Raw genomic sequence first — 16,795 nt, forward strand, 5'->3', positions numbered from 1 at the left:
TTTTCTTTTTTTCTTTACTACAGATCACACTTAAACATTATTAAATCCTATTTGAGTAAGGGTCTGAGAGTTTCAATTCCTCGAATCTCTTGCAAAAGTCCCAATCAGAAACCCAGCACGTGTCACCTTTCATTTCAAGAACTTATGGATTCCCAGATCTGCAGAAACAGAATTTAGCAAATCTTGGGCATTTAAAATGAATATAAGACACAATTTCCTTCACACAGCAGGGGAACCATGAGTTGGAGTCTAAACAAACTAGACCATGACCATCCTGCACTGTGCTATAATAGTTTGTTTAGGCTTTGGAAGCCTCCACCACAGAAAGACTCAATCAGGCCTTCTCGCTCACTAAGATTCTAAGGGCTTTTAGAGATTTGTCCAGCACACAAACCTTTTTTTTCCATTGTTTGATTGATAGAAAATTATAAAAAAATTATCATTTTTATTCAGCCTTATCCTAATTTAAAATCTATAGTCAGCTAGCACATCCATTAAGACTTCATTAAATGAAACTTCTAACAGCATTATATGTTCTTAAGTGTATTTTTTTTTATTATAGCCTGTATTTAGTGTGAATAGAAAGACATTTTGAATAAAACAAACTAAGTATTGGTAATAATTTATTTACTTTATTGGCCTTAAAAGTTGTTTAATAATTGATTAACTTATAGATAAACTAAGGGCACTTAGAGAAACTCTGTACAAATCTAAGCAATTCAGTGACATCTGGCCAACAATTCTTCTGTAGCATCTGTAGAATGTTTCGTGTATTCTCGTGTATTTTATCCTGTAAAAATGTTAACCATAATAATTTAAAACATGTAAAATATTATATTATCTATATACTAAATACTATATTTTTTTTTTATTACTGAATACTGTTATAAATTGAGGATGTAGTTGACCATGTAAACATTTTGTAGTTGTGGACATGATTATTTTTAAAATAAATTAAATGTTTACTCTTATACCACAATATTTTTCTAGAAATGTTTTTAAGATGCATAAGAATCAATAGTGGACTTCACTAATCTGTATTTGTAACCATCAAACTGAACATAATAATGTTGATGTCAAAATTGTTTAATTTAGATAATATTTTTAAAGCAAAAAGTGTTGAAAAAATAATAACAATGGCTAAAACAATTGATTTCAGGTACACAATAAAATTAAACACAGCAAGAATGAAATTTTGTCTTTATAGTTATATTGGCCTTTACAAATCAATTATCACTTTAAAAATACTCAGCTCAGGTTGGCGGTCATGTAGTATTTTATATATTGTTGAACATAGTATTGTAAAAAGATAATCATCATCATTTATCTCAATTTCAGTGAGGGCTTGAGAGGCTTATATATATGCTCTCTTGCTAAAGCCCTGGAAAGAAACCCTGCTGTCTTGCGTAGTGCATACACGTCACCATACAGGTTGAGAATTTTTGGTTTCAGACCTGTCGAGGCTGAGATCAGGAAGTCTGGGGCAGTCAAACAGAATATGAGGCACGGTTTCCTCTTCTTCCCCACAGCGGGGCACAGTGAAACGAAATTTGGCCATAGCCATGAAAAATATGAGCCCACAGGACAGTGGCCAGTCCTAAATTATACTATAATAGCTTGCTCAGGCCTAGACAGCCTCCACCAAGGGGAAGTGCACCTCATGAGCTCCCAGAATCCACTGGCTTTTTGGGACCTGTCCCAGCACTCAAACCATTTTTTTCATAGATAATATAATATAACATAATATATCTATTTATATAGTTTGTCCATCGTTGTTGGATGATGACCACTTTTGTCATCCAGGGGGCTGAGGGCTTTGCACTGGGGTTTTGTGCCTCCTCATGTGGCTAGTGAGACATTATGTAAGCCCAAAATGTACGGCTGCACACTGGGCAGGTTATTCCAGCAGAAACTATTCTTATTGGCAAAAAGATAAATTACCAACCGGCAGACAAATGGTCTTCTCTGCCTTAATGTGGCACAATATGTAGGTCACATCTTGATCTGTGAAGCAATGGGAAATGCTACACTTCTCCTAAATCTTCTGACCGAAAGATGATTGTTTTAATAATAATCAGTATTACGTCATCACTTGCATTATTCAACAATCTTGCTAGAAAGCTACACCTTTATAAACAAAAAGGTTAAAAAACTTCTGATTGCCATGTATGTGTCCCTGTAACTTGAGGAAAACAATACCCATGCATAAGTAGGTAACAACTAACTTACTACGTAAAGAAAGGTTGACTAGTTCTAATGTCAAGTTTTTCACTAGATAGCATAGATCATGACCTGTGTGGAGATTACCACTCAAACAGAAATTGTTTGTAATTAATGAAACATTTTATTGACCAACAAGATAAACTAAATTTAAATAATATATAGGCCTAAACTAAATTTAAATAATATATAGGCCTATAGTTAATTCTGAGTTTTCTACTGTGGACAACTGACAGAAAGATTTTCCTTTAACAAAAGTTGTTTTATATTCTTGGTAAATAGATACAGAATGACAAACTGGCAATTATAATTTTATGGTATAAATTATACATATAAATATTTTTTTTTTTTACTTTGGGTACAACTGATTCGAGCTATGAACTCTTCATCAACTCTGGATACTATTATAACAAAAGTTACTTAAGGATTCTTTTGATACTAGGAAAAAGACCACCATATTTTATTTTTACATCCAATGTCTAATACCCATCAGAGCTAAACTGAACAAGATTTCAAAGAGTGAGTACAGAAAATGTAATAACAAGATCAGCATCTTTGTTGGATGTATGGCTGAGTAGCAAAAAACACTTGAGTACTTAATAAGGGGGCTTGAGTTTGAATACTGAAACTGAATTAATTTTGCAAAGTGCCTAAAGGCAGCATGGAAACCTTATCCCAAATAGCTCTAAAGGACATTTAAAGAGATACCATTATAGGAGATTAGCCCACTGAGCATAGTATAGTGTGAAAGATGATTTATGCAAAATGAATTTTTTTAAATCTACGTAGGCCTACTTCAGAGTTAAAAGCTCAACAACAATGTCCTATGTTATATTATACGTTTTTGACTACCAAAAAGTTGTGTTCATAAATTAAAACTAATATTAAGAAATTATTTAAATTTTTTTATCAAATGTTTATGCTAACTAAAGGGCAGATACACATTGCACTACCCTGAATTACATTTGACATGATGACTAGTTTAACGATTTGTAGTTAAAATATTGATAAGGCTTTAAAAAATCCTATTCTCCACCTGGATTCAAACTCAAGGCTCCTCAGTTAGTTAGCCAAATATTTCATAGTATTCAGACACACATTTCACCATCATATTGTATAGTGTTATAGGTTTAGAATTGGGAGTTGAAAAGTCATTTCTAGATTTATTGTATGTAGGTATCAGTACATTTACAATTTAAAAAGACATTTCAGTGTACTCAACCTTTTAGTTTCTTAAAGAAGAGGAGCACAATCATATTCTTAAACCTGGGCTCATGGATACCTTGGTAATACCAAAGAAAGACCAAAATAATTTAAAAAGATAAAAATAAATACAAATTAAAAGCATCTACCTGAACATTCTAAGAAGATGATAGTAAACTGGCCTGATACAAAATAATCTGAGTAATCAGTGATTAAATTGGATTGATTAGGATTAATATATCTGTTTGTAAGCTCATCGTGGAAAGCCAAAATGAAGATAGAACTATTTGGGATACCCTCTTCTTGAAATAGCCGTGTCTTGACCTATTCAGAATAGAAATTATAATAACATTATTCTTATCTCTCTAGCTTAGAGAAAATATAAAATAAAGCAATATAAAAAAGATGCATAAACACTGGCACTGCAATAAATGTTTATAAAATGTTTAAATGTTTTAGTTCCTACAGAGATGAAGATTATATACTTCTTAATCCAAACCTCCCTTAGGAAGAAAAGGATGGGAGCAGGCAGTGTTTGAACTTATCAGTTTAATTCTAAGTTTAATTCTAAGTTTATTTACAGGCAAATTTATAATCTTCATTTATTTTCAATTCTGTATATCAGCCAAAAGTACAAGACTTTGTTAAACAGCAGTTTAGCATAAAGTCAGGAAGAGTTTTTATACAGAGGTGAGTTCTGTTGATCTAACTAATATTTTAGAATATCCTCATTCCTGATGCTTTAACTTTCATGCATGGCCACAAGAGTGGAGAATCTTGGGATCTTTGAATTTATTTTGTTCAGATGGTAATTTAGAGAGGTGTGTGTCCTGTTCTTGGTTGGAAAATTGTAGATTGTTCTTTGTGGGGGAGGAAATTAATGCAGTCCAGTTTGTTAGGAATGGTCATTTCTTTGTACATGGCTCTGCCTGATGTCCATTGTGATTGTTGACCAATATTGACCTTGAGGGTGAGGTAGTTAACAGGTCTATCTGGTTGTTCCATAGATGATTCTCCAGTGGATTTGATTCTTTTGTTAGGTTGTTATTTACCAAATATGTTTTAATGGTTGGTTGTTTGTAGTTGAGACAGTGCGTTATGTTTGAAAATGTGGTATTTTTTTCTCTGTTATTGGGAAGGTGGTGTTTAAGGGCTATTTCGTCAGTAAGTTGGGTTCTTTGCTTTTTTTTGGTTGTTTTTCCTATTTCTCTGTGTTAGTAGTGTATTAGGATGATCGTCCTCCAACCTCCTATATCTCTCAATAGCTTCTAATGCTTCTCTTTTGCGCCTAACTTAAGAGTTCAATATTGGAGGCTGCTGTGAGAGTAGTTCTCATACCTCCACTAATTAGCCACAAGGCTTGGTTTTGGATTGTGTCTAATGATGATTGATAGATTTTGTTGGAAATAACTTGTATGGAGAGACAGTTATCCATGACAGATCTGACCTATCAAGCTTTTCAGCTACCCAGGATGTTCCTGCTAGGTGTTTTATTATGTTTAATCTTTGTGATGCCTTTACTTTTAAATCTGCCATAAAGTGTGAGACAGTCTTTGGTCTAGTTTTGCACCTAAATATGTTAGATTTTATTCTTCATTTATTGGTTGTAAGTCTATTTTAAGGATGTAGTTTCTTTTTGCTGTTTTGTTGCTGTGGCTAAAGATTGAATAAACTTACTTTTCTTTGTTTAATTCCATTTTCCATAATTTTGAATACATGGAGATAAATGTAAGGGCTCTATTTAGTTTTAATCTAGTCAGCACTGGATATTTATCTGTAGTCCAAATTAAGAGGTCGTCTGCGTCACTTGCCTTATTTTGTATCTAAAAAGCCCTGTCGTTTGTTGTACTTTGTCTTGTTCTCACTAGTATGTTTTTTTTTTATAGTCATCCAGGCCATGTTTCTTTCTTTAACCAATTTATCTAACTCTGGTGTCAAAAAGGGTTTGTATTTCCTAACTTGGCCTCGAGGGATGTGTTTTTTTGCTGCTTCTAAGGATGTTAGAGACTATAGATGCGTAGGTTGTGTTGACATCTATCTCCATTATGCTTGATATTTTTTGTCTGTTTCTTTTTTTTTTAAAAGTTCCATCTAGTTGTTTTATATGGTTGGTATCTACTTGGTGTTCCTATATTGAGGAGTATAGGCCTGTGGTCATTACCTATGTCTTCAAGAACTGTTATTTTAAAAGAGTCGGTAATGTCTGTTGAGAAAAAAGATAGGTCAGGTCTGCTAGTTGTGTTGTGTGCTCTATGGAGGAATGTTGGAGGTGAGGCTTTGTTTTACAGAAAATGTAGGTTAGAGGCATTTGCTACAGCCTCTGTTTCCTTGCCACGCTTGTTGTAGTATGGGTAGCCTTGGGAGGGTGCGTGTGCATTAAATTCACCAGCTATTATTGTCCTTGTGTAGAGTGGTAGTTTTAGGTCTATTTCTGCTGTTGAAGATGGTGGGCAATAGAAGATTTTTATGGTGTACTTAGTTCCTCCTTTCCAAAGAAGTATTTTGTGGATGTCGATATCTGTATTGTTCTGTACGTGTTTTACTGTTGCTTGAGTGTCGTTTCTTATGAGGGTCATAATTCCCTGACATTTGCTACAAAGGCATCTGTACTGTGTGTAGCCTGTATTGTTTATTTTTTTCTTGGGCAGTAGTGTTTCTTGTAATAGCGCTGTGTGTATCATGCTTCTTGAGTATGGAGTTCTATTGTCTTGTTTTGTAGGCCTAAGATGCTGAGTTGCAAAAAGTTTAGGTGTTTGCTGCTTGTCTGTTTTGTTTTTTATTTCCAGAAGCTGACTTATCACAGGCAGTCCTGAAAAAAACTGCCATGCGCAGACGTTCAACGGGGCAACGTTTGAACTCGTATGGATTTATTCTTAAAATTCCTTGGCATTTAGTGTAGGCTGGGTGTTTCTTCAGGCTTTTTTTAAATAGATATATAATCCCCGCATTTTAAAGAAAGTTTCAGTCTTCGCAACTTGGTCCAATACTGACATAAAAGAAAATCTGGGTCTAAAAACTAACTGGAGTATCCATAGGACAAGGTGGGGTTGGCCAATGTCAATTCTCTGCCATCCACAGAGCTCTCCAAATGAAACTATTTAGCAGTAGAAAGCATAAGGTGGACTGTACCCTGGGTATGCCCTGTAGAATCGTCACATCCTGGATCCAGGCCCCTTCACGCTATCACATTCACCAGTTCCAAAAAAAAAAAAACCCCCACTTTATGATGGGTTTATATCCAGTAGTAGAGTGTATTCAGTAGTAGAGTGTATTGAGACATAGACCTCTGTCTGGAGTAGTGCAGTCAAGACCTCCGTCAAAAGGAACCTAGGGGGGGGGGGGGGGGAAGGTCCACTATTAATCACTTAGTGAAATGCAAGTGGAAAGAAAGTGGGGTTATTATTACTCTTGGTCATTTCAAAGTCCTGATACCCACACAGGGAGTATCGCCACAAAGTAGAAATTTGGACTTTCCTTCTCCTAGATGGGTTGCGTTATTCAGGCTGACGTGCCCCATCAACACGAAGCTAAACTGATTTTGATGTGCCAGTGTTCGCCTTTCATCCAGAGCATTGACATTCCTTTGGAACCCTTCTAGTCAATAGATTTGCTTGTATGTAATTGAAAACATTTTAAAAAACTGCTAGGCTAAGACATTTCTACCCAACAATAGGGCACAAGTTTGAATCTGCACTTGAGCTGTGTTTGATGAGCACTTAAAGTGGCTAGAAAACCTTCTCCCAGCTACCCCCCTAAACCTATTTGTCCACAAAAGAGATTGCATCATAGTGCACTGAGCATGCTATATGCATGTCTTGTGCTAAACAAAAGCAATTTAAAAAAAAACACTAAATAGTAATTAAAATTTGAAACATCTAAACTACATAAAAAAAAAATGTATGAAGACAAAAAGTACAAAGTTACCTGCTCAACAGTCAGATCCCTGCCAACCACATCAGTTAGTAACATGTTTGTCAACATTTTCTCTTCTTTTGTTGGGAACAGTACATTAACTTCTATCCCATCACTACATGCTTCTGATAAAAAAAATGAAAATGATATTTGTGAGTTTACTATATGAAAAAAAAAATATTTTTTTTATTATTAATAGATGACAGAAGAACCAAACAAGCACTAGCCTTCGACAGAGGAAAACCAAACAAGCACTAAAAACCAAACAAGCTATAGCCTTTGCCAGAGGAAAACCTAACAAGCACTAGCCTTCGACAGAGGAAAACCAAACAAGCACTAGCCTTCGACAGAGGAAAACCTAACAAGCACTAGCCTTCGACAGAGGAAAACCAAACAAGCTCTAGCTTTTGACAGAATAAATTAAGCCTCTTGCCCTTCATTCAAGCCAGTTGTGGAAATTTTGTACTTTATGAACCTCTTTAGATTTCACCTAGAAGATAAAACAGTGTTTCCCAAAAAGTTTTCTCTAATGGAACACTTTGTTAATTTTTTAGAGAGGTAATTCATGTGTTGGCCTTCTAGTTAATTGTTCCAGTAGTTTAGAGAACACCTATTCAAGAAGTGTATAACACTTGAGTTTTGCGAAACCCAGTTAGGGAAACGTATAGCATTCCTTTGTATTATATATGGTAGTTCATTCTTGCAAGTGTCTCATGTAGGTCATCATTTACAAAATAAAAATAGTTGTATCCATGTGCAACCTATTTAGTTTGTTTCTTAATGAGCTAAAACAAAATAGATTTCCCTAGCTGATTCAGACATACTGTACCATGTTCAAATGGTACTTGTGGATAGATAGTTCTTAACTATTATGACTTAGTAAATTTAAAACAAGAAATTTGTATACATTCAGTTTTTTGAACTTGGAATAATGAATAATTTAATTTTATGTTTTAGTTCTCCTGTACTTTGAACTCTTTTTGTCTTCTCTTTCAAGTTTACTAAGATAAAGAGAAGTAGTTTTTATTTAGTTGTGTCACAGGTCAATTATAGAATTGTTTGTACATTTCACTTTTTGAAAGTAATATAAGCCCTCGACATGAGTCTCGGGATTTAATCCTCAAATTTAGACACTTGACATTCAAGTCAGGATTTACCCAAGGGACGTAATTAGTATGTTTGAAATCTATTGGTTGATTTGAAATTAAACAAAGACATTTTTTGAAAAGAGTTAGCGCCAGAGAATTGGCGGTAGTAAGTGAGGAGTCGATAAAATAACTTGTTAGTAGAAAGTCACGTTTCTGAGAGCTCTGTTTTAAAAGCCTTTGTAATGTATTTGAGCCTGTTTGATTTGTAATTTGTACATAAGCTGTACTTACGTTATATTTAAATAAAGTTCCAGAGTTTTGTTTTATCAAAGAATCGTTAATTGTGATCCTAGATCGTCATTTATTCAACTATTGAATTCAAGTAAAATCCCCGGCATAACAACACATTGCAGACATCTTGAATGTTGTTACATCTGGCACCTGTGTTGTTACATATGGCACCTCCGACGGGACAAAAGTTCATGGACAACTTTTAACGAAATTTATGCAAGATCTGGGACCAATTTCTAAACTCTTCAAAGGAACTTCATTCTTATTTAACGGAGGACAGAATTTCAGTGTTTAACAGGTCAGTTGGTTATTGATAATTCTTTTATAAAGATTTTCGTTAGAGTTACGTTTAACTCACGAAATCTATTATTATATGTAATTGGCAAAAGGAATAAGACCAATATACATAATAACTGGCAATATAAAAGACCAGTAAAGCAAATAACTGGCAATATAAAAGACCAGTAAAGTAAATAACTGGCATTATAGTCATTATAAAGAAGACCAGTAAATAATCATTTGTCTGGCACAAAGTAAACAGAAGACCAGATTTAACCAACTGTTAAACCAGTAAAAAAGTACATCGGCTCAATAGATCTATATATTCAATCATACGACTCCAGTAACTACAAGTCTACTGTCAAGAATTTATTAGCAAATTGAGGCTTCAAGAACTTTTTCATTATATTATTATTATATCTGAGATAAAGCCAAAATCCAGATATTGAACATTTTGCTCCAATACAAGGAACTAACAAAAAAAAATTAAATATGGCTTCCAGTTATAGAACACAACGATTCTTCGAATTGATAGAATTAGCCAAAGAAAAGCACATCCCAAAGTCAGACCAGTGGCAGTGGGCAGAGAAACAAGAAGAAAAAGAATACCAAGAGCAAGAATCTGAAAAACGCATGCAATTAGAAGAAAAAAAATTGCAAGACGCCGAAAAACAAAGGCAAGAATCTGAAAAACAAAGGCAAGAATCTGAAAAACGCATGCAATTAGAAGAAAAAAAATTGCAAGACGCCGAGAAACAAAGGCAACATGAAAAAGAAAAAATGGAATTCGAAAAACAAAAGAATGAAAATAAAGAAAGCATTCCAATTCAAGGTCACTCAAGTATGTTTGACAAATACAGATTAATGAACAAAATATCGGCTTTCAACGAAAACATTGACAATATGGACTCGTATCTCATAAGATTTGAAGAAATAGCTACAACATCCGGTCTACCTGAAGCACATTGGTCGAGCTCACTCCTCACCCTTTTGACTGGCAAAGCTGTCAACATTTGCTCACAACTGTCCATCAATGAACGCAACACTTACTCTGATATCAAGGAAGCTCTACTGCGCCAATACGGAGCAACTTCAGCCAACTATAGAAAGAAATTCTATAATGAAAGGCCACAGCAAAATGATGATCCTCAAATTTTTGTAGCTAATATGTCAATGTGGTTTGATAGATGGGTATCCATGGCCAAAATAGAAGAAAGTTACCAAGCTCTTCGTCAACATATTATTATCGACAACATTACCCATGCTCACTCAGAAGATATTCAATCCTACATTATAGAGAGAAATCCTACTGATATCCAGACATTAACCAAGATCATCAGACAATATAGAGCAGCCTATCCAAACAAGTCAGTCAAACCATCTGTTGAAGAAAATTTTGTCTGCTTTGCTCAAGACAAAAATGCAAGATATAAGTCAGATGACAAAATCAAATGCAACAAATGTCATAAACTAGGGCATTTCACGTCTCAATGCCGCAGCAGAACCACAGAATGTTCATATTGCCATAAAAAGGGTCACCAAACTCATGAATGTTGGAAAAAACAGGCAGTCTCCAAAAATCAAAATTTCGATAGACCCACATCACCAACTCAAAGATACAGCAATAGAGAGCAATACAATCTCAATAAAGCACCTGGAAATAATAAACCAGATAACAAACCTCGCTACAGAAGTCATTCACAAGACTCCAGACCACAATATATGCCAAACAGAAGCCCATATAACAGAAGCTATTACAATGAGCATTCAACTATGACAGTCATTGCAAAATCCAATGGTCTCAAATTTTATCCAGGCTTTGTAGGAGACAAGAAGGTGGAAGTTCTTCGTGACACCGGAAGCACGTCCACATTAGTACATGAACGCTTCGTACACGCAAACCGTTTCACAGACAACCACGTCCAAGTCACTGCATTCAACGGAACTGTCAGCAAGTTACCTGAAGCCATCATTTATGTTACTACACCATTCTTCAGTGGTCAAACAAAAGCATTAGTAACACCCAATCTACCAGTGGACCTAATCATGGGAAACATAGAGGGAGTTAAAGAATGCACTCCTCGAGAACTTACTGAATGGACAAATGCCATAGAGCAAGGTCAAAAATGTTTAGCAGTAATGACAAGATCCATGTCCAGACAACAAGAACATTTGGCACATGAACAAGTTAGCCAAAATAATCACATGGCTACCTCAATTACTCAAGCTATGCAGAATGCAACAGAACCAGTTAATAGTCCAGTAGCCAGCAACAATCAAGAACATTCAACATGGACACCCCCAGTTACATCATGTCCATCACTGCCTACTACATGTCCATCCCTACCTGACAATACAAGCCCATCCCTACCAAGTACTTTCCCATCCCTAACCACTGATGATGACTTCATACATCAAGACTTGAATAAGACTGCATCTGTTCCAAATACTATGATATGTATTGAACATTTTTGCTACAATCAAGACAAGTCTCAAGAACCAGAAGCAGAAATTAAAGAAACTTATACTCAATCAACTTTGGCTATACCAGACAAAAGTGAAACTGTTCAATTTGACTCTATCACTTATACAAGTATTTCTCATTTGAAAGAATATGAGTCAACTAACGAAGCCATTACAACAAAGAATATTGAAAGTCAAAGAATAGTACATGCACACATGAAATCAAGACAGTTTGATCAAGGAGATAAAGTCAAATTACTGTTACCAGATTGGAGTAACAAGCTATTCTACAAATGGCAAGGTCCATTTACCATCACCAGAAAGATTTCCAACCTGCTTTATGAAATCAATGTCAACAAGGTTACCAGAGTATTTCATGTTCATATGCTTGAACATTACCATGAAACAGATAATGAAGACATCAAAGCAGAAGTTGAACATTTTACAAGCTTAGCAACTATTCCTGAGGAAGAAGAAGAAACATCATCAACACCCATTCCTGAGATAGATGTTTCATTACCAGCATCAAATCAAATTGACATTCCCAAGGTCATCCCTCTGGATGACATAGCACTACAGAAAGTGAAGGACACTAAAGTGTTTCCAGACCATGCAGATTTCTTTACCGGTATTTCTGAAACATTCCCAGTACTGCAATTTGAAAACTACCCAGAGAGCAACAAAATTGACAACACCAAGTTTCATCCTCCGTCCACTCAAAGGGCAACTTTTCTTCAGAAAGGAACAAATGAACTTCTTCAACATTGCTGTATTGACCGATTGAACTCAGACATGTTCAGTCATTGCTCTATTGAACATTCTAATGCAAAGCATTCTGCTACCATTGTTCTACAGCGTCAAAGTTCATCAACCAGAAAATTGAGTTTTGGTTTCGGACAGTTCTTATTTTCACCAAACTCAAACGCGGTTCAATCAGACATTATCTGTGAGATCAATATGACATGGAGACAACAGCTTCATAAACTGAAAGACCTTTTCTTCAAGTTTAGAAAACGCGTACACACATCCATGACGGCAACTCAGAAGGGTTCTGAACTTCACACTTACATTTTATATATGTACTATACCATATTTAGTGTCACTTGATCCATTATCATTCATACTCGTCAAGGAAGAACATTATCCAGTTATATTTAATTAATTAATTAATTTGTCTACTCATTTTTCACAGGAGTTCTATATCAGATGTTACATTTATTTTAGCACCAAGCAACCCACTGAGGAAAGTCACTCATTCAAGATACTTTGTTTATTATGTTTCAGCATCTTTGCATATGACATGCATCAGACATCTTAATTTTTAAATCTTGTGCATTTTATTTCAGGTATTTTATTTCAGGTCGAATATTATTGCATATATCCTATTATAATAGTACAGATACATGACATATAATTGGAATTCTTCATTGCTTCACACATATTGAGATTTATTTCACATTGAGTATTATTTTCTCAGAAGGTTGTCATGTATACATCATTTTTTCTATGTCAATTTTTCATATGCAATATATTTTTCCATGTACACATTTTCACAAATGAATTATAATGTCATATTTTAATTTCATCATAAGGCACCATGAAGAGAAGTAACCTATTCAATTCAAGATTTAATTTATCCAAGTATTATGCTTTGTACAACTTTTAATATTGTTCATGACAAGCATTGTCTCATTTTCATAACCACTTGAATAGTGAGACAGGTATTCAAAGTCATCAATAATTTTATTCACTGCATTTACATTTTTTTTTATTAATGTTGTTATCTCCAAGTTGACTTTATTTTGTCATATGTTACCTCAACCATTTTTCTATAGTTTCATGTATGGTATTTTGTGTATATTTAAATAATTTTAATACATATGAGCATTTCTATTACCATACAAATGCTAAATGGAGGGGGGGGTAATATGTCACAGGTCAATTATAGAATTGTTTGTACATTTCACTTTTTGAAAGTAATATAAGCCCTCGACATGAGTCTCGGGATTTAATCCTCAAATTTAGACACTTGACATTCAAGTCAGGATTTACCCAAGGGACGTAATTAGTATGTTTGAAATCTATTGGTTGATTTGAAATTAAACAAAGACATTTTTTGAAAAGAGTTAGCGCCAGAGAATTGGCGGTAGTAAGTGAGGAGTCGATAAAATAACTTGTTAGTAGAAAGTCACGTTTCTGAGAGCTCTGTTTTAAAAGCCTTTGTAATGTATTTGAGCCTGTTTGATTTGTAATTTGTACATAAGCTGTACTTACGTTATATTTAAATAAAGTTCCAGAGTTTTGTTTTATCAAAGAATCGTTAATTGTGATCCTAGATCGTCATTTATTCAACTATTGAATTCAAGTAAAATCCCCGGCATAACAACACATTGCAGACATCTTGAATGTTGTTACATCTGGCACCTGTGTTGTTACAAGTTGTTATCAGTTGATTACTTGATTTTCAACTCATTTCTGGATGAAAATGCATACTCCAATTAGATTATGTAACCCATATTATTATTTGCATTTTGTTTTTACTGTTCTAACTATTCAATCAGCTGCAATTAAATAAAAAAATTCTCACCATGACCATTTCAAGCAGTTAGGTTATATTATCGTAGTATGGTTAGTGATTCAGAATTTGTACTATTTATGATAACAGCTTCATCTCTACCTATTACAAAGTCATGATTTCATTGTTGTAGTGGATCAGCAATATCAGAGTATTTTTGTTTGCCGATTCAATGTAATTAATGCCTTAACATTCTATAAAATGACTAGATCTACATCAGGCAAAGTAGAAAATATTTCATTGTGAATGCTATTGAGAAATCAAAAATAGATAAATTAAAAGAACAACACAAAATGAATAACAGGATAACTTAAGATTAAAATATATTTGTATGTCTCTCTACTAAGTCAAGTTTTAAAATTATCGTAGAATTTTCTGAAGCAAATAATGTTTTCAACTAGAAGTATTTCTAAGTAGTCTACAGTCAGAAAATAAAACATGCATTTACATACTTAGCAAGTCAATCTATTTACAGGTAACAGCAACAAAATTCAAAGTAGTTCCTAGTAGGGCTAGTCTCAGTAGTTGGCTATTTGTTATTTAAAAAAAAAATAATATTTTTTTTTTACTTTCTTTTAAACACAAATATAAAAATTAATATAATAATGTTCCATCCAATAGCAGTGATTCATTTTATTAAAGATTAATAAAAATTGTCTATTGAACATAATAGTGTATAGTGTGCATAGTTTCCATTATGTTATGTTTATTAGTAAAATAAATTTTGAAAACCCTAGCAGCCTTGTATTCCCACACAGCTGCCATTGGTTTGTATGCCCTGTGAGTTATATGTGCAAAAATACTGTAGATCAACCTGAAAGCAAGAATTGAAATCTGAAAATATCAAATTTTTGTAAATTGGCTTCTTTAGATATAGCTCCAACAGTTGCTTATAAAGTTCAATGTCATGAAGTTTTTGTATTTGGATAGATCTAGAACCTCTTTCAATAATATGTCTTGTTGTCATTCCCCATTGTGCCTATGAGAGTTGTGTATAACATTTCACACATCAAAATGATAAACTACCTAACTTGTGTTTTCCACAATCATTAAAACATTTCAGCAGCTTATGAACTTACAAATGAGGATGTGGTGATATGAATCTTTCTTAGTTATTGTTACAGACTCACTGTGACATGAAGTAATTTTATAGTCACTTGATCATCTGGTGCCTTTCATATGAAAATCTATTGGTCTGAAATTGACCCCTAAATGAAAATCTCAGTAGTTGTTTGGTCCTTGTAAAGTAAGGATACAAATGTAGTTTTCAGCTGCAATCTGAATTTGTAAGGAACAGAAAGTTTATTCTGTATGTGGAATTGTAACTATATTTTATGATGTTAATATGTGTGCCTTTGGGGCAGGATTTAGCCAAATTATATTTACTCAATCAACTTATTGTCTGCTATCAAGTGTCTTCATTCAATGAATTTAGTGCAGTGTTCGTTGTGTGCATAATCTCAGAGACATTTGTGTTAGCAGAAGTAGATAAAAAATAAAACTAAGAGAGATGTGGACATGTCTATTAATACAATACAACACAAGCAGTGATACAGTTCTTATAATAATTTTGATAGCATCTTCCATACAACACAACATGAAACTATTTCTTTGTTAACAATTTACCTAGCATAATTAACCATGTTGTGGTACAGCAACCACACACAGTCTTAATTAAATGAACTTCACACTTTCAAGAACATGGAAAAATTGTTTTTCTATTACTAATCGAATAAAAATATTACTTTGAGAAACACAAAATTCTAAAATTTCACACTTTGCCTGATATTGTTTTTGTTTTTCTATAGAGTATCTGAGGCTTTCATATAGAATGCTGGGTTTCATACTTTGCTGGTAGCATAAACATGTTAAACAAAAACAGTAAAATTTATACACTTTAAAGTAAAATGAACACAACAGAAATTACTCTATTAGAGGCAGAAATAAAACTAATAATAGAAAGTTTAATATTAATTTTTTGATATGTTAAAATTTTATACTTCATCATTAACTAATTATGTCTACTATTCATTAGAAAAAAAAATAAATATAGTAACTTTGTTGAATTCTTCAACAAATGTTTTTAATAAGGCTATTTTTCTTTCAGAATTACCATACTTGGAAACATATGATATAGACCTGTGCAGAGCATAGGGTGTAGAAACTAAGATATTCAGGCCTTTATTATCAAGTTTTAAAAATGGAAAGATACCTTACAAAAACAAAAAAACTCAAGACCTTAAAAGATGTGTCAATGAAAACCTTTAGTTTATATCTATTAGAGGCAAGCCAAACTATTTAGCCTACATAATGAATATACTTTCCCATTTTATTTTTTAAGGGGTCAAATCAAAAACTTTTTTAGTTCATGTAGCCCCAAAATGTATTTGTTATAAAATGAGAAGAACTTTTCAGTATCTTATTATGGCTATATGCATGCTTTACAAGCAACAGAAAGTGCTTTTAAAAGTATGGATATAAGACTCTCTAACCATTACTTAAATTACTTCCTCTAATCACTAAACTTTTGATGGCTGAGAAAATTGTTTTTTTTTTAGGTACCTTAATTCAATTTTTTTGGTCAAAATTATTTAATTAAAATTTAAATCTTTCTTTTCACCTGGTTCACCCATAAGGAATATTATTCAATTAACAGTTTAAGAGATGTATCTTATCTAGCTAGTTGTAGATAAACTTAAAGATCTCAGAACATCTAAAATTAGCAATGCCAGATTGAGTCTGGAATTCCTATAATCATTTGGTC

At 33.6% G+C, this 16,795-nt stretch overlaps 1 protein-coding gene across 1 annotated transcript; it reads right to left on the reverse strand.

Annotated features, from left to right (window-relative positions):
• Positions 1-616: 616 nt before the first annotated feature.
• LOC106068497 (uncharacterized) lies at positions 617-16,783 on the reverse strand. The gene is made up of 4 exons (XM_013227868.2): positions 16,652-16,783; positions 7,348-7,460; positions 3,573-3,747; positions 617-790 (listed from the first exon to the last, which is right to left on the reverse strand). The coding sequence occupies exons 1-4, from the start codon at positions 16,662-16,664 to the stop codon at positions 786-788; spliced, it is 306 nt and encodes a 101-aa protein (XP_013083322.1). The 5' UTR covers positions 16,665-16,783; the 3' UTR covers positions 617-785.
• Between the last annotated feature and the right edge of the window lie 12 nt (positions 16,784-16,795).

The sequence above is a fragment of the Biomphalaria glabrata genome, chromosome 14 (assembly GCF_947242115.1).
Source record: "Biomphalaria glabrata chromosome 14, xgBioGlab47.1, whole genome shotgun sequence".
In the NCBI taxonomy this organism is placed as follows: Eukaryota; Metazoa; Mollusca; class Gastropoda; family Planorbidae; genus Biomphalaria; species Biomphalaria glabrata.